General features: G+C 38.9%; 1 protein-coding gene across 1 annotated transcript in view; it reads left to right on the top strand.

Annotated features, from left to right (window-relative positions):
• Positions 1 to 25,572, top strand: part of SHANK2 (SH3 and multiple ankyrin repeat domains 2) — a 325,234-nt gene that overhangs the window by 277,741 nt on the left and 21,921 nt on the right. The window contains exons 16-19 of the mRNA XM_009286552.1: positions 6,363 to 6,498; positions 9,163 to 9,243; positions 9,606 to 9,614; positions 12,600 to 12,620. Coding sequence (XP_009284827.1) covers positions 6,363 to 6,498; positions 9,163 to 9,243; positions 9,606 to 9,614; positions 12,600 to 12,620 — 247 coding nt within the window. The remainder of the gene's footprint in view (positions 1 to 6,362; positions 6,499 to 9,162; positions 9,244 to 9,605; positions 9,615 to 12,599; positions 12,621 to 25,572) is intronic.

Genomic DNA, 25,572 nt, shown 5'->3' with positions numbered 1-25,572 from the left:
TCCCTCAGCCGCTCCTCATCAGACTTGTTCTCCAGACCCCTCACCAGCCTCGTTGCCCTTCTCTGGACACGCTCCAGCACCTCGACGTCCTTCTCGTAGTGAGGGGCCCAAAACTGACCACAGTATTCGAGGTGCGGCCTCACCAGTGCCGAGTACAGGGGCACGATCACTTCCCGTTCACAGATGGGAAATTCATACTGGTTTGTGACATGCTTAGACAGTGTTATCTGCACAACTGTGTAGTTACTTGAAATGCAAAAGTATAATCTGAGCCTACAAAATCACTTGTGTGCTATTTATTTTGCTGGTACAAATTGTAATTGGGTTAGCATGTGTTAAATATTTACAAAAAAATGGTGGATTTCTAAAAAGTGTGTAGGCAGGGGTTTGTAAGTGTGTGTAACAGGTTTGGGTTTTTGTTGTTTTTTCAAGTAGTTCAATGGATAGGAAGAGCTTCTGAAAAGCTTATTTTGACAGAATGTGCATTCACAACTACAAGGTGAATTTATTCACCATTGCACCAATGGTCATTCTGAGCAGAATGATTGAGTTTTGTCTACTTAATTACTGTTGAAAATGATTGACTACATTTTCCACTGAGAGAATGTTTAGATAATGGAAGGATTAGGGTGATGCATTGAAGAAGTTAAGATTTTTTTTTTTTTATTAATAGAACAAACTCTGCAAAGGTCTCTTTCTTTGGTAGTGTTTTTTCTTTTGCACCTTCCTACGGGAAGGCTGCTCTGGTGAATATGTTCCAGCTTATGCATCTGCTATCCTACAATGTGCAGGTTATTTTATTTTATTTTATTATTTTATTTTATTTTATTTTATTGTTTTATTTTTCAATCCATTGCATAGTTATACATTTCAGAAAAAAAAATGCAGCCTGTCCCAATATCCATAAAATCTACCCCAGTATCTCTAGGACACTCATTAATGCACTCTTTTAAAAAAAATCCACATTTTTAAATAATGGCATTTGTTCTTTCCTGTCTTAAATCTGCCCATGTAAGTAAACTAAATGCATGTATTTACACAGTGAAGAGTCTGTTTGCCCAAGTATTGCCTGGTGGCGGGGTGTGGCAAAAGCGTGGGGACCCACCCAATTGTAGCTTCTGTGGGGAATAAGTACTATAAAGAATAATACACTCCTTCATTTTCTTTAAGATATGGAAGTACGTGTTTATTTTGGGGGCGGAGGGGTAAGTTTAATCTTCAGGAAACAAATTTCAAGGTAATTCTATCTCTAACCTTGCTTCTAAAGTGAGTACCAGCTGTCCTGTAGGCAGTATAGTGATCATTTTGTGGTGTGCGAATGTATTTAAACATGAAACAACCAATTTACAATTTTCTATGCCTCTCAGCAGCATCTGTGTGGCTACACTGACTTGCATCTTGCTGTAGTCCTCTTACTGCATCATATTTAAGCTCTTTGCTGCCTTTGAGATTACCTAGAAAGTCTTTGTAAAAATAGACCAGGAGAGAAGATACCTGCTTCCTCTCCCTTGTGCTCTTAGCAATCATCTTACATTAAATACTGCTTCTGCCTTCCGCCTTTGCTCCTGGCTTCATGCCTTCTGTTACGGTACCCTTTCCAGCTAGAGTACATCTCTTGAAATCACCCCTCAAATGACTTCACTGCCTTCCATTCATATTCACTGTAAACCAATTTCTACCATTCCCTATCCTTTTCTAGACTTCTTCCATTTGATCAGCTGTTGTCATTCTCAGTCCTGTGCACTTGTCTCTGATGTTATCAGGATTCTAAGGTTGCCTAAACAGAGGCATCTTTTTCTTTGTAAAGTTCAGGAGAAATTTATTGATGTCATTGGTATTCATATATCATCTTTTGTATGGAGGGCTCTTTCGTGTGGGGAATATTTCACACAGAAAAAAAAAATTCCTACCTGATTAATATTTTGCTCTTGGAGACCACATCATTACTTACTCTTGAATAAAGTTTCATGATTTTTCTTGGGTTTTGTGGGGTTTAGATGTTACTATGTATAAACGCTCAGTAAGATAAAGTCAGAGTGGTGGACCTGGATATTAAAGATAGTGAGATTTACAACAGTCAGTTGTCTTTGTCACTGGTTTACTCCATATTTTTGAATCATCTCTTGAGAGAATGGCCACGTTGGAGAGAGAACTCTTCATTGCTGGTATTCAAAGCTCTTTGTGCAAGAGGAACATTGCTGTTGATCACGGTCTCTGGTCTGGAGCTTTAAGCAGGTGTGAGTCTCGGCTGTGAGGCTTATTGAGTGCAAGCCCCAAAGTGCTTTCCATTCTCTGAGAGGGTGTTGGAGGGAGCAGCGGCATGTCAGCTGTGGTCGCAGCGGCGAGGAGTGGAGAGGAAATGCAGCACACTGCTTTTTGTCTTGGAGAACTGAACGTTTCATGCTCGAGTATATTGCGTTGCTGTAGGAAGCTGTGAAATGACAACTGTGTGAGCAACTGATTCCACCAGCTAGGAGAAAGCAAGGAAACCTCTTAACTATGCGGAGGTTATGGCAAGTGTTGTTTGCTGCCACGTATGAATATTTAGTGTCTTAAATGTGTCCAGAAGTGCCTGGATTAACCAGCTGCGTGTACCTCCAATTATAGCTGCAAACTGGTCCATCCATATCTCCTCTAAATACCAACCAACGCACAAGCATTGCTGTGCTTGCATTTCTTTTGTGTTAGCTGCCTCTAGCTGTAAGCTAACTAGTAATGGTGCAGTCGCTGGGGGCGAAGGCTAGGTAGCACTGTCTCTCACCTGCTGGCCTTGACTCTGTTCAGTGTCATCTGATCCTTTTCACAAGTGGTTCCCACAGGGTTATGTTACATGAGGTACATGAAAAACAGTGGTATAAGCCATGGGGCTGATAATACTTCAAGACATTGAAATACAATGCATTGCACAGTACTAGCAAATTATTTTATCTGAAAAAATTGTCTACTATGAATTTTTCTCATTTCTGTCTCCAGCTTGCCCTTAAGTCATAATTTTCCTGTCTTGTAACATTGTACTGCTCTAAAAAAACTGTGTACGTTGATTATACAAGGTGGAAAAAGCACTGAGACATATCGTTGAACAAAGTTGATATTCACAAAAGTGTTTTTCCTTTTAAACACTTCAAGAACATTTCATACATACCCAAAAAGTAAGTTCAGCTTGAGATAGCTCAGGCTTCCAGTTTAGGCTATTTTTTAAAGACATTGGGTCTATGAGATCGTATTATTTCATAAATTACTTCTCAAATTCTCTCAAAGTGCTCAAAGTAAATTCCATCCCACTGCCCAGTTTTAGCCAAATGATGATAAAGTACGAATTTCAAGAATATAAAGTCCTGAGGCTTTTCCTGAGAGTCAGGGATGGATAGAAGAGGGTTATTGAAATTGTTGGCTGTCCCAAGGGACGGTTTTCCTTGCATTTGGCTTGTTGGATGACCAGTTGCCATTGATGTAGCATGGAACCAGCCACAGCGCATAGCTATTTCTATAATCTATTTTCACCTATTTATGAAGGACATGGGAAAGAAAGCTCTGTGCAGGAAAGTTTTGGGGAAGAGTCGAAGGAAAAGAAGAACTTAAGGTTTTGCAGTGAAAGATCACAGAAAATACGCTGAAAGACTGGGTTGAAGAAGAGGGGGAGACACAAATTTGTGCCTGCAAACCAACTTTGCTAGTTTGACTGTTTATAGAACATCCTTCTAAACACTTTGCCACTAAAAGCAAAAATATTTTTTTAATGTTTCAAAGAATGTGATCACATTTAATACCAAGTGCACATGCGATTATTAAATGAATTGGCACAGGTGACATAGAGACCTATTTTACTGATTATAAAAATTTACCTTCTTCAGCTAGTTTACGAAGCCTAGATGAGATGCGGTAGTCATCTCCCCGCTGCCAAAGCTTGAAGTGGAAGCAGAGAGACAGTCTCATCAAATTATTCACACCTGAAAAAGTTTTCCTGAATAATATCAGGCTAAAACTGTCAAACAAACCTGCTAGAACTCTGGTGTCTTACTGTTTAATGACCATTTCTACAGTCATTTGGCTTATGTATAAAATATTGAAGAAGGTTAAAAGAAATAGTCTGTCACTGAAATCCTAGTTCCTTATGAGCTATTGACAATTCCGATGTTATTGCTTTGTAATCATGCTACAGTTTTACCCACTGAGGTGCTAAAGATAGTGAAGATGAGGTACTGCTCTGCTGATTTCATGATTCTTTTGTTATCAAGTATTTATGTAAACTCTTTGAGTTAAATAGTCTTCAGATCGTCTATCAATATTTTTATTTTTGCAGTATAAATCTTTTTGGTACCAGCTTTTGTAACTGCGCCTTTTAAACAAAGCTGCTATAAACAGTCATTTACAGGTTCTGTTTCTGAGACAGCTTTAAAAAAATGTGTCGTATATATTTGCTCTTGCTCTAAATGTTAAATATCATTGCACATAACGATGTGAACAGATGGTGTGCTGCATAAGCTGTTTATCATTTTACACATTTATCACTTTACACTAGTGAAGTGTACATGTGTTTGATTAATATTAACTTTTGATTTATTTGGAGGTCTCTATTTCTTGACTGCATTAGGGGATATATTCTAATCCATACTGGCTTCCAACCTTAAAATGTAATTCCAGTAAAGATAGAGTAGATGCATCCTGTAGTTCTTAATTGCATGAACTTTTTCGCTGTGGAAAAGAATTACCTGGTTGAGGTTTTAGTACTGGAAGGAATTCGGAAGTAAATGGATAACTCTGCTAAAATGTTTTAGATGGATTAAATTTAGATGCCGTTGGTCCAGCTAAATAAATACCATATCTTAGAATTAAATACCAGATGCTACGAAGGTGTAAAATAAACCAAAACAGCAATAGTCCTATTCAAATCGATATTCTTTTATATCCTCCACCTACAGAATGAGAGAACTTCATATTTGCCTGCTCAACAGGTCTGGATGTTCAGCACGTGTTACATCTACGTCATTGTATACGAAAACTAAAAAAGCGTCTCAAAAAGCATCTCAAGGTTATAGACATAGCACACGAACCATACTTGGAGACTTCTGACTGCAGCATTGTATTAAAAATATGGTTTACCGAGATGTTATTTCATCATAATGCATTTTGTCTCAGCTAAAGCCTGAAAAAAAGGCAAGATTTTCCTTTGATACAGTGGATGGAAAAACGATTTCAAGTTGGAATGGGTCTGCTTGTGCTTGTTGTTCTGCTAAACGGCAATAATATTTTATGAGAGATTTTGCTCTAAACTGTAAATTCTTTAGAGTGTGAGATGCCCAGCCTGTCAGAATAAATAGAGGAGGCTAAAAACACTTACTTTGGAAATGACTGTTCATTTTGGAAGGCACTGAGTGATCTCGGTGAAATATAACTGAGTCAGTTGAGTTTTGGATAGAGATCAAATTCCCAGCATGTATTCTGGCAGCACCTCTTCTTCACTGATTGCATTCCTCAATATCTTTTATGTTCAAATAGCACATGCAGCACTTCAGTCTTATTTGCTGCTATCGTTCAGATTTCAGATAACTTTCAGTGACTTCTTATAGATCGAATGAATAAATAAATTACTTTTATCTGTGCTTATTTAGAGTTTTTATGCCTATGCTTTCTTCTATGTCTATTAATTGATATTATGGAAAGACGTGTACAGCAAAAATGATGATGTAGCACTAGGAATTACCCAGAGAGTATACATTTTAAAGTTTAATGTTGCAGTGCAGTTTAAAGTTTAAGTGGCATGACCATGATAGCTGTTCGGGGCTTCATACTGTTCACTCCTCTTTTTCCGTGAAGACTCTTTCGGACTGCTGTGGCCCTGTTGCCTTTGCTTCCAGGACATCAGATGAGATGCTGGGAAATAAGGAGAGTGCATATAATAAAAGAATGTCTTTTGAATGTGAGAATTTACTTCAGGAGCGAAAATCTTTGTTCCTGGATGATCTGAAAAGAAAAGCTTCTTAATAGCTCATTGGTCATGTTAGAGAGCGTAAAATGCATATAAACATTTGTGGATAATGCAGTCAGGAAAATATTTTTAGTGTATGAAACGCAGAGTTGTAGCACACTAATTGTTGGAAATAAAATATGTAAAGGGAGAGATTTGGTTGAACTCTAACTTTTTTTAAAATGGTAATTATAAAGAAATTAGTTGCATATTTCATGAAGAGCTAGCTTTGTTTTCCTGTTATCATGTCAGCTATATGCTGTTTCTTAAATATGTATTATTATTAAAAGACAGTAATTAGAAATTCTGTATCTTCCTGTTCACTTTCTCTTTTTAAAACGGAAATAACAGAAGTTTTCTGCATTTTGATCTAAAAGACTATTTTCTTTCTTTGCAGGTTAATAATGAGAATGTAGTGAAAGTTGGCCACAGGCAGGTGGTGAACATGATTCGACAAGGGGGCAATCACCTAGTTCTTAAGGTTGTCACAGTAACCAGGAATCTTGATCCAGATGACACAGCTAGAAAGAAAGGTACATTTTTCTCTTTTCCTAATGGAGTCCTTTTGGTCTTGCTCCACAGAAAACAGAGTACGGACGCAAAATTACTGTTTTATAAATTCTGATGTATAGATTTCACTTTTAAAATTTGAAATACCCTTCTCATTTAATTTAGATTAATTTAATTCTGTTGATTTATGCATTAATATGTGACAAAAAGGGTAATATTCTCTTGTCATGCTTGCCATGAAATTTCATCTTTATGGATCTTTATACGTTTATATGTTTGAAGATCATGTAGTAAAATTTCTTGCAGCAGTGAGAGAGAAAAAGCACAAAGAACAGATTATCTTTTATTAATTAATTCCAAACGTACTTGAGATGAGGTTAGTTTGACTCCTCTTGAAATCATTGAGAACTTACGATTTTGCAAAACACGTATTTAGAAAGGACCTCTGTAAGAATAAGAAAAGTAAGCAATATGTTTAGACTGAAGTTCTGTTAGGAAAAAAAGTACATTTTAATGGGAAAATTCCTCTAGATGAATTAAAAGGAGAGGGGTTGCTCCAGCCAGGGAAAAATCCCTCCTCCTGCCGTGAGTAAAAAACATACACAGCTTCTTTTTCTGCCACTTGGCTGCTAGCAAGAAAGCAGCTACTCCAAGAGAGGTTAGTATAGCATCATGTGCCACCAAGACCTCGGGAAAGCATTGTCTGGGTACAAACAGTAAAAGGGTTTTTTCCATTTAAAAGCCTTGGGTTTTTTTTTTAAATTGACTTTAATGGAAATTATGGGTTAACCTATATCATAAGATTGGGCTACTCCCTTAAAAATTTCAGTGTGTTTCCCACCCATCTACCCAAAACACCACCACCAAAATTCACCAAAAAAAAAAAGGGGGGGGAAAAAAAGGATTTTGCACTATTTCCTTCACCTTAGATACCCCTGAGTTTTCTCAGGTAAAAGCTACTCTGGGAAGTCATTAGGCCTTCATAATTACCATTAAGCAAAAAAGATTGCTGCTGCTAACTAGCGTTCAATACAGCAGCATCAGATTTTTGAAAACTCCTGGTCCTCCCATCAGTTTCTTGAATTGTCACTCGCAGCCGCCTGCCTCTTCAACACAAGAGCGGGCTAGAAGCTGGCACCCGAGGGCTCCCTCTTTGTCCATGAGTAGAACTTTCTGTCTACACTGTGAGCGTTCTTGACATCTACTGCTTTTTTTTAAAAGAAAATAAAGCACCTTGGGGGGGAAAAAAGGCTATATTAAAGTAAATAATGTACAAACATGGTCCTGCATTATTTTTAGCTTGATGGAATTACTATTCACACATTTTAAACAAACCTTTCACCTCTGCCTCTTGGGATGTGTCATATTGGCCTGAAATAGAAGTGCTGTTGTACACAACCCAAAGGGAAGTTGCTTCTATAAAAACAAACCCGGTTCTTTGTCATCTTTCCAGAGCCTTCTATTGATAATGTGTCATTTGCCAAAAACACTCACTTTTGAATCTTGTCCCTTTTTGATGCGAGTTGGTAGCCTTTCTTGTTACCTGGCAATTGCCGTTGTACCTTAGGAATTGTGTGGAAGGTTTTTCTTGCCATCGGTCTCCTTTATGGTGAGGCCAGTGTCAGATACCCAACCTCATTTAACGATCCAGTATTTTGTGCAGTTTCCCTCACAGATTTGTTGTCACTTCTCTTGTTGGGTAAGGGCAGACCTCAGACTGGAATTAATACGCACGGTACTTACGCAGCCTCGTATCTGGCGCTGAACCTGAGCTATATTTTTGCTTTCTTGTGACATACTGTCATTCAAGCCTCTGTAAGAAGATGATGGAGCTTAACAGGGAGAGGATGACGCTGACGTAGTGGATATAGGTGATATGGGAAGAATGTTGTCTACTTCTTTCCTCCATCACTCTTTCTCGGTCTCAAACTGCTTTGCCGCCTCTTGTCAAAATGGTGTAGCCTGGTGTATAGTATTGACCAAAACACTTAAGAGTCCTTAATTTTTCCTGGTGTCCCAGAGCCATTTCTGTTTACTGGAAGTCTCCAACTTTCCTACCGACATTGGCATAATCTTTTCTGATGTTATGCCCCTTTCTGACCAGCAGAAACATTGGTTATCAGAATACTAAAACACATGCTGGATTTTAGGTTTTGCGCTAGATGACTGCCTCGATATTTTAAGATCTTATTTATTCTGAGGATCACCTGTTTTCCCTAGTCTCACCGTAACTATTAAGATAAATTTGAATCTTCTTTCTTGTATTTCTCAGATGTAACGGTTTCTGCAAAGATGAAATTAATCTGGCAGAGATTGGCTGGGCTCCAGGAGGTTTTTAGCTATGTACATTTCTTAGGAGGAGGGGCACAACTGCTGTGAGGCACTTTCTCTAGAAAGTCTTTTTCCTACTGAAAACTAGAAGTGCACAGTTATTTAGCTTTAAATGTTTCTATGTATCCTGTTATATAAACGCTTGCTGATGTGTCAAACAACCTACGCTAAAAGTAGAAACGGTATAGAAATTCAGTACATGAAAAGCATCTCAGGGCTTTTTCCTCCGCATGTATGTATTTAATATTCCCTTATTTAATGTAGCATATTCTTTTAAATACATGTTGTGTATGTGAATATAATGTTTGAGAGATGTGTATTTACTTACACTGTATATCCTTCTGTTTAATGCAAAGCCCCACCACCTCCTAAGCGAGCTCCAACCACTGCACTGACTTTGCGGTCTAAGTCAATGACCTCAGAGCTTGAAGAGCTTGGTAAGAAAGTGTTTTTTGACAAGCATGCTGGCATAATAGAAATGTAAAAAAAAAAAAAATATATATGTATATACGTTAAATTGACTAAAAGGAACTCCACTGTGTACAGTATATAGAACAGAAAAGGTTTTAAGAATGCTGCATCTTTGGAGAGTTCAAATATGCATGATTCGCATGAATAATTTTTGTTTAAACTTGTGCCTTTACTGCTACGCAAGAGAATGTTGATACATTTTACGCATCATCAAAGTTTGGCACATCTACTAAAAAGTAATGCCGTATCATATTTTGTTAGCTTTGCTTTCTAAATTTCCAGTTCATCTAATATTGTTTTATTTTAAATTTCTGTGGCCTCTCATTAGTGGATAAAGGTAAGCTGCCAGAAGCTGTTGTTAAAAAGCTGACAGTGTTAAAGCAGCTTCAACTTCAACTTGTTTTCATTAGACTCTGATCTGAAAAAGTGCATATTATGATATCCGTATCATATTTTGTTAGCTTTGCTTTCTAAATTTCCAGTTCATCTAATATTGTTTTATTTTAAATTTCTGTGGCCTCTCATTAGTGGATAAAGGTAAGCTGCCAGAAGCTGTTGTTAAAAAGCTGACAGTGTTAAAGCAGCTTCAACTTCAACTTGTTTTCATTAGACTCTGATCTGAAAAAGTGCATATTATGATATCACTTTCTTCTGTGCAACTTCTGTGCATGATATAAGCTTAATTCTTTTCATTATTGGTAATAAAAAAAATTTGAGCATTCAGTCTTTTATTTGCTAATTTTAAGAAACGTGATTGTAGATTCCTTTGCTTGATTATCCACATTCTAGATATGCATAATTCTTTGGGAATTTTGATTTATTTTATAGAAGTGAGGAAGGTAATAGTTCTTTTCTTCCTGGTTTTAATCTGTTAGGTCATTAAAAAGTAGAATTTCTGCAGCTAGACTAAAAAATGTGTTATGAGTGGACCATATACACAAAGAGAAAAGCCCAGTGCATATTTATATATGGCTATTACACTAGAACAGTGTGTATAGCAAGTGATAATTGGGTATAAAAACAAACCATGTCCCTCACTGCAGACTAATAGAGTCTATCATACAATAATACCATTCTTCCATGTAACCCTACATTGATTTAAATACTTGCATTTTGTAATCATTTTTATTTCTGGCATGGACTCCTATGAAGGCCAGCTGGAAGGAATCAAAGCCTTGTGGCCACTTTTTTTTCCCTGGAAGTCAGTGTTTTCCGGGGCAGATGGATCCCATCCATCCTTTAGTGAGTCAAGTCACAGAGCTTCAGTGAGAGTTCTGACCAACAAAGGAGTGCTGAAATGGTTGCTGTCTTCTCTATGGTATAACAACCAAATGAAGACCAAAATGAAACAGTCTGATTATTTAGCTCTAACAGATCTCAGAAAATTTGATTTTTCTGTGCCAGGAGGTTTAGGAGCCTGACTAAAGGTTTCAACAGTTTGTGAATGCTCCGTAAGTTTTCTTCCAGGATTATAATGTAAAATACTATTTCTGGAGCCACTTTTTTGGGTTTGGGTGTTTCGATTTGTTTTCCTTTCATGGAGTGCTAAGGGGGTGTAAAACTTCGCTGGCTTATCAACAAACTTTCCCAAGGGGACAGAAATACTTAGGCACCATTTTTCCCCTTCATTATCCCCTTCTGCCAATCACTTTCAAACAGAGGATATTCTTCTATTTCTCTTACTTTTCAATCTTACATAGTAGATACTGTTCTTAAAGCGGAGAGAAGCAGCACTCTTTTGTAGGGGAAAATAGCTCATTAATAGTAAAGTCACTTCTGCAATGAAGACCATCATGTTTTAGCTTTCTCACCCCCGTGTTCAGGTTATAGTACTTGATCTGCTATTTGTTCTCATCGGCTGGCAGAAACCACTGCAACTCTTGTGACTAGCAGCCATGGGAAACACTTGAATCTTTAAGCACGCTTCCCATCCATATCTTTATCCAGATGGGGCAAATATTGCAGTGGCAAGACTTCACTATTCTGAAGAATAGTCCTGAAGCACGTTCCAGAAGTGTATGTCCCCTAATAAAGCTGTAGTAATACTAGAGCATGGCAGAAATTTGTCTTCTTCCTAAACACGACTGTAAATACCAGTTCCGTGATACTCTGAACATTTGCCACCCTAGCAAACAATATGACTACTGTTATAAATAACATCTGTGGTCTACCTATTTTAATATGTCCTGTAAAAGGGCTATTATCAGAAGGAACAAGAATTCTTAAATTGCACAACAACTGAACAAGCTTCCAAAGAGAAAATGTTCTCACTATCATCAGTTAAAAGTTGTCTTCTGACATAAAACACGGATTGTATGTGTGTATTTATATATAATTTATATATCTTTACATGTATATGTGTATATATTGGACATCTGTATGAACTATGAGAACACCCACATTTTTATATCCATTAAACTACCTAATGAATAAGCATTTGTTTCGTAACATATATGTGCAAACTAAATAGGAAGTATGTATAGATGAACGCTGTGGATGTTCTCATCAATATATATGTGTAATCTTTTTTCTGAACTGAAGAAGCTCATGGTCTCAATAATGTCTCGTGGCAAAGAATTCCACAGGCTAATTATGTGCTGTGTACAAATGTATTTCCTTTTTATTCGTTTTAAATGTGATGCCTTTAATTTTATTGAATGTCCCTTGTTATGTAATAGAAGAAAAAGATAAATAGAAATGCCCCATTTGTTTTCCCTTAGAGTATGTATTTTTGTAATTTCTCCTAGCTAAGCTAAACAACATAATTTTTAAAAAACATTTATACATCTTGCAGTCTTTACAGTCACTTCCTTTGCCTGGCTCTGAACTCTACTTACAGTTTTATTGACATGTTTTTAGCTACTCTGTTCTCCATGAGACTGAGCAGACCATCTCAGTTGTTCTCTTTCAAATGAGTTAATCCAAAATACGGCAGATAACGTGTGCTAATGATTCCTTTCCACTTCAACCTGCAAAGACTTGAAAATGCCCTATTATCATAGTTTGAAAGCCCTGGTATCAATAAGTTGCCCCAACTACTGTTTTTAAAAAATAATTTAGGAAAAAAAAATTGTACATGTATCCCTACTACCTGCAGGGGAGCAATTTCTTATAGTTAAGGTATAAACCCTGATAAACTCTGCTTTTGCCAAGCTGTTTATCTACTGTGGTTTGATAGATACATGCGAGTAGAGGCTAGCAGGGAGAGACTAACTTCTTAGATGGAAGAAAAATGTTTATGCTCAAAATGACAGACAAGGATTTAGCATATAAAAATTACCTTCAGAATTGATTCACAGTTCATTCCCTTTCTATTTCCAAGCTTCAGTACGGAAGAAGAAGGGTAAGGGGAAGCATTTTGTCTCTTGTTTAACCTGTTTCTCACCTTTCCATAGTGAAGGATAATAACATAACGTAAATGTTGGCATATGGTCCAGTTTATTTTATGGTGTCAAATGTACATTAATTATTGTATATGTTTTTTAGTTATTTAGTTAATAAATTGCAAACACACTAAGAACTCAAACAGAAGACTACATTTGAAAATATTCCCCACATTTCTTCCTTTTGTCTCCTTTCCTTCACCTTGCCTTTTTTTCCTTCTTTGTATCCAACTCTTTTCCAAACCCTTCCATACCATCTCCTCACAGTTACTGTGCTAACTGGCAGCCACAGAGAATATGTGGCCAGTACCATATCCTCAGTGTAGTCCTACGTTAGTGATTTCGCTTGTCGTCTTAAATGGCCAAACGTTACTCCCATAACCACACTGTCTCTGTCTCAGGAAATAGGGGTCTTGCACACAACACTTGAACTTTTGACCTGGAGAAATGCTGCTCTGCACAATTTTAAGTTTTCAATATAACATCTTCCACGCTGTCCCGTATGCATGGAGTGCCCTCCCTGAACTGATTCATAAGGCCGCTACCTTCTCCTTGAAATCTCTCCTAAAGACCCACTTCCCCTGTGATCCCTGTTAAGCACTCGTCTAAGCAATGATGGCTAGGCAGAGGGGCAGGTAGAAATAGTGGTGCTATTTTAATAGTTTTCATAAATGTAACTGTATCTATATGTATACAAAGTTTGTTTGTGTTTAGCTGTATTTTTCCATACTCCTGTATGTCATTTTGCTTTCTTAGATTGTAAGCTCTCCTGAGCAGGGACTGTGTCATTTACACGTTTTCATGGCGTCTAGCCCAAGGAAGAGTCTCAAACCTCCCTGAGCCCCTGGGTGATAGCTGGTAAAACAGTCTACGGCCTGCTCTTCGACGAAGTTCAGTGTCACGGAAGGGAAAGCTAGGCTGTAGGCAGTGTCTTCTCTCAACAGTGAAGCTTTTGCTTTTTAACGTTAAACAGGACAAAATCAGGTTATTTTCCACTCTTTATTTTTCTGCTCTTTTCTGACCTCCTTTCAGGTCGCTAACAGAGGTTCCAGCTAGTGATATTTTCCCTTCTCCATTCAGAGAATATGACAGAATAAACCCCATTGCTACTGGTATTTTTCTGAAAAATACGTTTTGGCAGCATATAAAAAATCTTTACATTGTTACTGTAGAGTCTTCTGTCAACCAAAAATTCAGTTTTCTGGGTCATAGGTGAGGGAGGCATTAAGAGGCAAAGAATGGCGTTTGTGGTTCTGTTTGACTGGTTTTCTTGGTTGTCTTTTGAGAGGGGTTCTGGTTCACTGGGAGGATAGGAGAAGGGAAGGACATAGGCTGTATTTTTGGTATTCAGGATAGAAGATACGACGTTTGTGTCTGAAGAGATGGGTAATAAAATCTGTAGGTTCTCAGCAGTGTGGCATGGGCGATATTATCATTTTACTGCAGTTACGTAGCACGAATTACTAAAGGGTAAACTGTACTTCATCTATGCCACTGACTTTCTGCTTACAGTAGTTGCCTGACTCAGAGATACAGCATCCGTCTTCAAAATGGATTGGAGGGGATGTGTTTTCAATAGTAAAACTACTTTCTGGATTTTGTGGGGTACCGGGGAGGGGGAAGACGCCTTCTTTTGTGACTTGTAGGTTTTCAAGAATTGTCGAATGACTACATTATGGCAACATGTAAACTAACAGCTGTAGTAGCAATTTTTTGGAGGCAGTACTTAAAATACAGTTCTAGGTAATGTGTAGTTAGCCCATTACTACTGAAGAATAACCAAAATATTCATGCAGCAAATTAAAATGAAGATTTGAAAATACTCTAAAATCAAAACATTAAAAGAAAATTTATGAAACTCCCAATGCATTTGTTTTGGTCATAATTTTCATCATCACTACAGAAAACAGGTATCATTAGAGTTTCAAAATTAATATTTTAAAATAATAAATTTAACTCTGTTCATAAAAAGTTTGTGGCTCAATGAAAAGCTTGTTTTCAGAGGGTTTTTCCTTCAGTTTTTGTTTTGACTTGTTTATCGATAACTTCTTGTGGATGGAGAATTTTAAAATATGATATTTAAGGAACACATCCATAAACTAAGATCTGTAAATGTCTAGATACGTGATTTAAAAGTTTCATGCTCCTAAGCTTTTTTTTCTGCCAGGAAACGGGTTTGATTTAGTGAGTAATTTGGCATTTTCAGTGAAAGCTAAAGTGGACAGTGTTTCATTTTAAAAACCTAATATAAAAATCCTCTAAGAGAAAGTAAAATGTCTAGATACGTGATTTAAAAGTTTCATGCTCCTAAGCTTTTTTTTCTGCCAGGAAACGGGTTTGATTTAGTGAGTAATTTGGCATTTTCAGTGAAAGCTAAAGTGGACAGTGTTTCATTTTAAAAACCTAATATAAAAATCCTCTAAGATGAAGTACAAAATTAGAATAGAGCAGGCTAAATTTTCATAATGAAATGGGAATGACAAGATAAATAATTCTTCTGCATTAATAAATATTACTTTGACAGTGTCACACGAGTGTCAGCTGTGAGCTAGGGGAGTGGTTTGTTTGTTCTTAGATCTGATATGGTAATCAATATAAACTAATCCCTCGATACGTGTTGATGCTGATCTTTGGGTTTTGATGTGGGCCACAGTACCAAATACAAGTGTAGGATTTTCCTCCTTTGAACAGTTTAGATGCTAGTACCACCTCTCAGATACAGAATAACTGTGATATCATCAACACAGAATATTGTTACCTGGCATCAAGTCTTAGAGGCATTTGAATAGAAAAATATCAGTTGATGGCATTCAAAAGAAATATTATTAGCTCTGTCTGCAATAAGCATTCACACTTCATCCCATTCTTGTTGTCCATTGTTTCAAAGGTGGCACATTCTAATGGCATCTGAAACAATGAAATTGCAGAGCAAATATATATAAATGAATGCCAAACAGCGGATTACCTTACAGTGTTATGTTATGTTTGAAGAAACGAGTCACAAAGACGTCTGGGTTCAAAATTAATTTGTTTATTTCGCTGTGGAGGAGTTATGATGGAGATTTGTCTGCAGGAGACAATGGAAATACCATCAAAGCAGCTTTTACAGCACTCACAACGTCGACTCCTTTGATAGTTTCCAGCATCTGCAGTGCTTCTATGTAGGAAGAAGGTTTTCTGATCTTCACCAGACACTGTATTTTAGAAGATGAGAGCAAAAGGCATCGGGCTTAATGAAGAATTCTTGAAGGGTATCCTTGTAAGTAATTGATTTGCATTACATATTTGAAATTCTAATGAGATAGCGAGATAATAATGAGAGAAGGGTTGTCATCTGGTTGTCATTTTTCACAAGCATAAAGCAGTGACTCTGGGTGGAATTTGTGAAGTATATGTGTGAAAATATGGGCCCCATTTTTTGTTGATGTAGCAAGGTTACAGGTTTTATGACTTGTAGTCTAACTTGTGGGGAGTCCACAGCAGTGTAAGAAGGTATAGGATTAGGACCATGCCTACGACATACGTGCTTTTAAAATACTTTATAAGCAAGAAGTTCTGAAAGTTGGCATGTTTCAAGGAGAGCAATGCCAACACTGTGTTTACCACTGAAAAAAAATATGGCACCTAGCTGGCAATGTGCTGATTAGCAACTTTTGGCACAGAATCTTAAATTAACAGGTAACGCTCAGTACTGAACACTTCTTCAAACCAGGGTTTATGTTGCTTGAGGTGGGCAGCTTTAACTGACGTTTTGAAAACACTGGGAATCCTGAGCAGAGGTCAGTTGAGTCTCTGTGTGGGTGTTCTCCTCATTTACACTAGTTTTATTTTGAATTTGTCAGCTTATTCTTGAGTATGTAGCGCCCTTTCGTGATACTTGTTTTTCTTTACTACAGGACAGTAATTGAAAAGGTTTTCAAAACCTTTCTGCATCAGCCAAACAAGACAATGGTATAAAAGAAGTTGGAAAAGGAATTGTAAGTGTTAAAGAAAACGTGGGGTTTGTAGCATTTCAAAACAGACGAATTGAATACGTTGGCCTATGTGAGTGTCACTTGCTATACTCAGATATTATTAATTGAATATCTAACCACATACTCAAAATCATGAGTGCTTGAGGAACAGTAAAAATTGCATGTTTCCCAACATGGTGCAGTTAGGGCAGTGGAAAACTTTTTCAACACTTGTAATGTGTTCTCTCTCTTTTTCAGGAGCCAGGGAGATGAAGGACTTATCTCCCTCATCTCAAAACTCCCTTTGCTGCTATTTCTCTTTTTTTTTTCTTCAAATGTTCATATACCCATGTTAATTAATTTCTAATATAATTAAAAATAAATGTTTTCAGATAATTCATCATAGTTTGCTTGGTTTTTCCCCTCGGTGTGGAAGTGTGAGAGTAAGTGTAAGAACAGAGAAGGCTGCAAGTGTCTTAGGTCCTCCACCTTTCTTTTCGGTTTCTTTTGGTTGATTGTCTTTCTTTTGTGACTAGGCCAAATTTTCAAATGCTGTCTCTTAAACAGAACATCAAATTGCCACTTAAATTCCACCTGGCTTGCAGGATAGGAGTGGGTATTGACTATATTCTCTGCTTTGTTTTTGTTCTTAAACAGAAACCACTGTTAGACAATGACCATTCCTCTTTCAAGGTAGGCTGAATTGTAAGGCTTCAGGATTGCAGGTGCATTTTAAATGCCTGTATAATTATTTCATTAATTGAACATACTGTTAAAGAGCTGGTACTTGAAAATTGTATCTATAGAAAGAATTTGAACATATCAGTTTTCTGCCTTCCTTAAAATTACTTTTGATGGTGTGATTATGATATGCAAATGTGACTTATATGTACTAATGTGAAGATATTTTCAGCCCTAGAAACACAAATAAGACTTTCTTCCAAGAAAGTTTTGATAGTTCTTTATTGTGAATACATACAAATCATTTTCATAAATCATGTAATGGTATTTATAGATACTCAATGTTAAATGATTAATTTTAGTCACTAAACAGATTTTATGTTTTACTGATTTATTTTACATAATTTTTCCCTTTTTTGGATTTTAGTGTACTCTGTAGAGTTTACAGCATCCCAGAGAATATACAAGTATTTTTACTCAATTTTCATAGAAGGAAAGTGTTTCAAATGGCTTATGTTTTTGACTGTATTGCAAAGCACTTTTGTTATTTCCTCATTATGCTAACTGCTAAAGTAATATTCTCTGCCTATTGTTTGCAGTATGATAAATATGTGATTTTGGCATTGTGATTTAAGCACAATCCTGCAAATTGTTCATTTGGGGTGGGGCTGGAAGAAGTTAATTCCAGATTAAAATGTGCTCGTGGTGGCAGATTTATGAGGATTAGCCTAATTGTCTAAATGAAAACTCAAATCATTCCATTTCTGTATATTTTTTAACTCTACATTTTCATGACATAACTGTAGGCTGAACTTGTTGTTTCTTTCCTCTAAATATGATCATAAACAACAAATTTGGATTTAAAACTTAACCTTTAATATTCTTACTCTGAAACAGCGCTTTAGCTAAGGTTAGTCTTTAAATTCTTAGCAGTATGTTGAAGGCCTAGTTATACTTTACCTGCTTTTGGTCTTTGACGAATTTTTATACGTCTATTCCTATTTGAATAGCTAAAAAGAAAGACATGAGTTTTCAGTGGGCATAGCTAATGTAACGAAGATCCATTTTTAACCATCTGCAAATAGGAGTCACCCGTTTTTCCCCAGAGGCACTAGAGATCTATTCATCGAGTACAATTGCTTCTATGACAAGCAACGTTATCATATGAGCTCCCGTAGTCTCTGATCAAGCTTTCTTTTGAAATCAGTAGGTTCTCATCTTTCTGCTACCACCCCATTAGTATTGGAAAGCTCTTCCAGAATTTTGTTCATCTGCTTCTTTGAAAGTGTTGCCTGGATTCCCATACGTACTGTTTGCCCAAGTTGTCCTTTACGTAGTCCCCCCACCCACAGACATTCACCCTGAAGTATTTATCAAGTTACTTCCCAGCTATTCTGTTACAAACTAAGCAGGACAAGGTCTTTTGCATATATAATGGAAATGACAAAAATCTAAAAGGAATACAGTGTAAATAAGTGCACCTACTTGTTTTAGATGCTTTTTTTTTTTCAGACATGCAAACTTACAATTATATGCATAATCACTCCTGGTCTTTATGCTAAAAACAAGCTACTTATAGTTAAAAAGAAAAGAAATTCTAAAATTTTTTCCATAAGATAAAAGTAAAGCCACAGCCATATTTTTATGTAGTTTAAACGAATCTCTATGCATTTTTAATAAGCACACGTAAAGACTACCCCTTTAGTTTTAGTACTGCTTATGTAACTGATTTTTGCAGATCATTGACAAGGAAACAAATTTTATCGGCTAATGAAAGAAATTAAACTAAACTTGCAAACTCATATTTAGGGAAGGCGATGGAACAAAACATGTGCATATGCAGTACCTGACATTAAGGGCTATGTGCCTAGACCTGTTGACACCAAGGAAGAATGAATGTCCTGTGTTCCCATCACTTTTCAAAAGGAAAAATACGTGTGCCAAATATTTGACTGTGGTTGACTGCAGATGCTAGAAAAGGTGGGTGATACTACAGCATATAGGTGCAATTGGCATTGTATGAAGTTTTGCATAACTGATTGCGCCTGGTACAGTTTCTGTCTGTATCTATCTTAGGTATTTACAAGGCATCTATCACCTTGGTACCTAAGCAGTTTGAAAAATGCACCCACCCCAGGAGGCATGATGCAGATACAGGCAGAGGCCCAGGTCCAGAGCAGCAGAGGCAGGTCCCAGGAAGCTCCCCAACTGTGTTACCGCTGTTGTTGAGCTCCTGGCCCACTTGTTGTGGCCAAGGAACATCTCCACCTACCTGTCAGCAGGAAGACGGTACCCCACCCCTCACGTCCAGCTCCACTGGTGGGGAATCTGAAAAGGAAAGATAATGGAAAAGGCAACGATCCAGTAGCAGAGGTGAAACAGAAATGGTGGGATTTCAAAAGGAGGGATTCTTAAAGAGCAGCACATCTCAGGGGAGGGATCAACTGCCAGTCCAAGTGGCAGGTAAGGCACAACACAGGCATAAATCTCAAATGTTCTTCAGTGAACAAAAGTTAAAGAAATACCTCTGATGTCTCTAAAGTTTGTCTATATCCAAAGCCCTGCTCTGTTCTTGGCCTCTGTCTCAGTCCTCTATCCCTACAGCTGAATCGACTGTTCAGTTCTCTGTGTATCTCAGCCCAATAATTGCTACAATCCTAAATACGTCTAATAACAAACTAAAGGATTCTCACTGATAATGAATGTTGCGGTGCAAAGAGACAGCATGGTATAGCAGTGCTCCAAAATGATGGACATATTCATGAACCTAAAGGCTGGAATAATCCTGGCTTCTAATCACAATGTTCAGAACAGGATCGGGCAAACCACAGGTCAGCCCTGCAGGCACAAAAGATGGAGCAGTTCTCCTGTGGCCACCAGGAGCAATGGCTGATCTACCACGTCAGACCAAGCTCTGTATCAGCCCAGTGCAAACACCCGTACAGGCAGCCAGCTACGGGCTTCGCTGCAGAAACAGAGGACCTGTCTAACAGGAAAGAAAGGAAGATAGCCAGGACTTTGATGAAGGTTCACTAGTTACTACTACCTGGACCTCTTTAATAACAGATCTCATTTTTTCTTTAAACACAACAGGATCAGCGAGGTAAAACAAAAACCAGTCTTCAGAAACCTGTGGGTCCCATGTGACTTTTGGAAATAGCTGCATAATACTTACAGTGATCAAACACTAAAGTTAAAGTGCAGTGGGTCACTGACTTCCAGATGTTTATATTTCCTTTAGCCCATATGCATGCTCCTTTCTGATTCCCTTACTTGGTCATTTAAGGATCAAAATGGGAGTCATGCCCTGTCAGAGCAAGGGACACGAGGTTAGGAACATGAAGCAAGTCACAACTTTGAAGACTGCCCGTTTGTTGGCTGGTATCTCTAGGTATAAATATAAAGATATCTACAAAAGACCTAAGTGACCTATTTTGCCTGTAAGTCCTATATATCACTGTGAGCAAAGTGCTGCATGTAGGAATGGTGTGTAAAGTGGAAAAGACTAGAAAGATCAGAGAATCTGACCTCTTCCCTTTGCTTCACACCTAAGGAAGCTAGCTGTGCTTCTTTGTACCCACTGTATTTAAAGCTTGGTTTTAAAAGAGAGGGATTTTTTAAAGCCAATTAACAACCAAGTAAGGTCAACCACGTGGATATGTAGTTTGGTCCGTAGCCAATTTTGACTTGACAGTCTTAGTGCCCTCTCTTTTTTTTTTTTTTTTTTTTTTTTTTAAGAAGTCACCCCTTTGCCGAGGAAATGAGGTAAAGGCAGTTAGTCGAGGTAGCTCTTTCAGCCAGCTGTAATCCTACTGTCGGCAGCTGTTCAAAGCAGTCAGCCTCTTCTCTGGCCGATAAGGACAGTTTCTGGCCGAACCAAGTTTTCCAGTGCCCCTACTGTAACTGGCACACCTTTTCCACAGCACCAACCTAGCCGCTGGTGCAATCATCTTACCAAGATCCGGTCTGAATTTAGGGCGACCTTTGGTCATCAAGGAATGGATTTATTGGGCAGAGACTGACACATTCATCAAGGTGGTGTCAGCCATTGACCTTCAGGCAGTTTTCCCACGATTGCTCTGTAGTGAACGAAAGCTTGTGTAAGGCCATGCCTGTAACACACCCTCGGTTCCCCCATGCCCTACGTCAATGCTTCACAAAGCTTCCAGAAACCGGAGTTACTAGAGTCGTTGAACACTTTGTTACAAATAATAACAGTTATGAATATTCCTCCTTTTCATTGCTAGTCAAGTTAACAAACCTATCCTAAAACCTGTGAATGTATTCATTATTCATAAGTATTCGCCAATAGTTTCCACAATTAACGTTCTGCCCATGGGTTTTCAGAGACTGTTTGCTTGTACTCTTTGTCATTTGTGTTATTGGTCACCTATGCCAGATGCTGTTCTTTCAGCTCTGAAAGGCTGAAAATACTGATTAGGAGGACAGCAAGTGGTAAATTTTCATAGAGAATTAGGAACTTTGCAAAAATTTATTAGGCTTTTTCAGAGAAACTTTTCTTTGCAAGCCTCTGGCAAATGTGTAAACATGCACAAATAACAAAAGTGTTATGATCCCCCTGAATCTGAACAAACCAAACTCAGTGATACTATTTACAGAAATATTCATAAATTAATGTGGGGTTTGGAGGTTTTTTATTTTGTTTTGCTTCAGATTTTGACTTTTAATTTAGTTTGGTTCTATTACTTACCAATTGCTAGGTGGGCTCTGTTTAGAACACTTGTCACGAAAATGGAGTTTTCAAATACGGGAAATTTTCGGATGACATGTCAAAAGCAATACAAAGACATTTTGTATGACCAGTGGCTCTACCAGAATGAATATATATGATCCCTTATCTTTCTCCGATTCCATAGAATTTAACTGAAATGTGTGTTTGCTATGTGTGGTAAAAATAGGTCCCCTGTTTTTTTGTTCTTTTTTTCATGTGTACTCAAATAGGAAAATGCTGAGGAATAATTTCACGGTCCTACACTATAGTTGTTAAGAGAGAGATTTGTTAATGAAGGATTGCAGCTACGGCTGTATTAGGCAAAGGGGGAGAAGAATTGCAAAGGAAGAAGCAGTTATTACAGTTAGGTTGATATACAGTCCCTTTCAAATCTCCATGGAGTGGAAGAGCCAATGATTGCATGACAGTTTGTCCCTAAAATTCATTTTCATAAGGAGCTCATGCCTTTTTACAAATACAATCTCATCCTCACTTTCCATAAAACATGCAACTGGACAGTCCAGCCAGACACAGACAGAATGTGAATACTTTGAATGTGAATACTTTGAAGTAGTGAATATGCTAAATGCACAAATAATACCCATTATTTTAGCATTTTAAAAATCGTAATTATATTAAACCACAGAGAATCCCTTTTAGAGCAGTATAATATTGGAGGCACTTGGGTGTAGAAATAATGAGTGCCACATTAGGATTAGGGTAGATGGGGACTGATATATAGGAGGAGGGATCCTTGGGTCTGTCAGAAGGAGCTTTCATTTAAAACCATACAAAATAAAAAAATAAAAAAAAAAAATCAAACAAAAAAACCCTGATTCATAAACAGAACCAGAAGTATCATTTAACATGACGTCAGCAACACCTTCCCAATGTAAGCTTACAGCTTCAAGTTGAGGTCTGAAGAGCAGCATAATCAAGTATTTCAAAGAGCAGAAATTAATCCTTAAAGAATAACGTTTTTCAAGACTGGGATGCCAGAGAGTAGGCGTGACCCTGATCTGGCATTCAGACCGCTGTAGCGTGAGCAGCACAGCCAGCCAGCTAGCAACAGTCAGCCGCTGCTGTTCAGGTCACAGTCGTACCGACAACAGCGCTTCTCTCACGTATCCCTTGCCTGAGTGTGAGGAATGCAGGCTCTTTGGGCTACCCTACTGCAACATTTTAGCCAGGCCGCCCCAGATTAATTTCTGATGACCAAATTGTCCCCCCCAAAAAAACCAAAGCAGACTCATTTTTTTATCTGAAGCATGGAAAGGGTGAGAGTTACGGCCACTGACTCACGTAATCAAGAATGGTGCTGGGCAGATCGCGCTCTACTATGAGCCAGTGATCGCTGCGGGTGCAAAAAGCGTAGCCATTTCTAGCCTTTGGGAGTGCATTTTATGTAGGGGAGGATTTAGAGTAAGCACATACATAATATCCTCCTCGTTAACATCTGTAACAATGCCTCTTTGCACACTAAGCTGCCACAGGGAAGCGCTCGCACCCAGATTTCCACCATGTGCCCTCAGGCAAGGGAAGAGGTAGCCAGGGGAGGGCAAAACTAAGTTTATTTTCAGAAGACGATGAGATCCTGGCGAGCAATGCCCTCACATAGCGTTACCTACTGTTTGGAGAAAAGAACAAGAAAATCCGGCCAATGTTGGGGAGGGCATTGCTCGCGGGATAAATGCTGTGGACAGCCACCCTCGTGCTGCAGCAGTGATTTGGGAGAGAGCGCACTGGGGGTGGGGGTGACGTGAGACGTCGGACAAAAGCGAAGATAGCCAGCAGTGCTTCAGAACAACAAAGGGCTGCCCTCAGCCAGTGGTGGAGCACATCTGGCACCCCAGGAAGCTCAATTGGACACTTGGCCCTGAGCTCGTCCCAGGGATTTCTGACTGACACCACTGCAGTGCATAGGTGAGCTTTTTGCTAGGTTCACTGACATTTCCTGTCACAGTCACGATGAGGTGAATTGGTAGTTCCTGCCTTGGGATGCAGCATGGCTGTGTGTGTTATGGGTACAGGACAGTGTGCATTTATACCAAAAGCGGTTAATAACGTCAACTGCCACGTGCCCAATGCAGTCACTAAACTTTAGTCCGCCCTTCCGTTTGCCCAAACACATACACTCTGGCTTCCCAACTGGCTTCTTTCTATGTGTTGTCCAATGCATGTAGATACCTCCATCTGCCTGGCCTCAGATACAGTGGTTGTTGCTCCTCTATTTGATTGCCAGATGTCACTGGGGAACAAGATGGGGAGGTTCCTGGATCCTCGGGGCAAGCCGGCCGTCACCGAGGGAGCTCGCCGTCCACGCCGGCCGAAGAACAGGAATCTTCGGTGCCTGCCTCTGACGAAGACTCACCGGCCAGGACCACAGAGAGCTGGCAGTGGCCGTTGTCCTCGTCTGAAACGCACAGCAACGTTGGGGAGGATTTTGAGGGATTTCAAACGCCAGCGCGGACTCCGGAGTGTACCATGGACATACAGTCTCCCGGGGATCAGTCACTCAGTAGGACTCCTCAGTTTGAAAGTGACTCTCCTGAGGAGGAGGAGGGAAATGATGAAATGAATGAAGAGCACCGCGGTGTTGAGCCTGTCCCTAGGGATCGGGGTTGGAGAGGGCAGCCCCAGCTAACAGAGGGAGAGAAGCTGTTGATGGAAACCAACAGTAGGATTGTGCAGCTGCTGGAAAATATCAAGAGGGAGCATGCACAGTCCATGGGTCTCATGTCGCAGTCCATGGGCCGTATGGAGCTGCAGCTGGGCATTGTGGCTACCTCCACAAGAGCCATCCATAACTACCTGTCAGAGATTTTAGCTTTCCTCAAGCAGCCAAGGACGCAGGTCCTTGAAACACGCATCTCCCAAAGAGCCACCCCTCATGTCGAGTTAACCTGTGCCTCGACATGGACTGGTGAGGACGCAGTGGCATCCTCCACTGTGTGCTTACCAGGGGCCGAAGGGACGAGCGACTCTCGAGAACCACCGCAGGCCACGCTGCCTTGTCGCAGTGGCCGGCTGCAGAGAGCCATAACCGAGAGGGCCTCGTTGCCCATGCCTACACGCCAGGCAAAAGGGGGAGGGAAGAAAAAATAACCACACCATAGGATTTTTAGGGGTTTTTTTAATGTGCCTGTCCTTTTAATTCTTAGCCATAAGGCCATCAGTGGCAGAATTCAACCATTTCCTACATTGGCTAACATTGTATTCTGGCTGACTAGATTAGTCTAACATTTTGTAGTTTATATTTGCACTGTTAACGATGTGTGCTGCTGGTATTTGAAGAACATTTGCCTCTGTTCTTTCACTTTAACTTCATACGAGCATTTTTTTACTCTGTGCCAGGCATTCATTGCTTTTCTTACAAATACAAGTCATTTCTTGAGGCAGCTGTTTTTTGAGTTTTCTTTCTCCATTATCCCATCCCCTCTGAGCAAGCATTCTGGACTTGGTGGTAAGTATACAGGTCTTGGCAATACTCGCCTCCAAAACTGTGTTCGATCAGTCTTTGCCTGGTGTTTCTGGCATGCCAGCCTG

The sequence above is a fragment of the Aptenodytes forsteri genome, unplaced genomic scaffold (assembly GCF_000699145.1).
Source record: "Aptenodytes forsteri isolate BGI_AS27 unplaced genomic scaffold, ASM69914v1 Scaffold252, whole genome shotgun sequence".
Taxonomy (NCBI): domain Eukaryota; kingdom Metazoa; phylum Chordata; class Aves; order Sphenisciformes; family Spheniscidae; genus Aptenodytes; species Aptenodytes forsteri.
The sequence above is the reverse complement of the archived record's forward strand: the minus strand, read 5'-3'. Positions and strand labels throughout refer to the sequence as shown.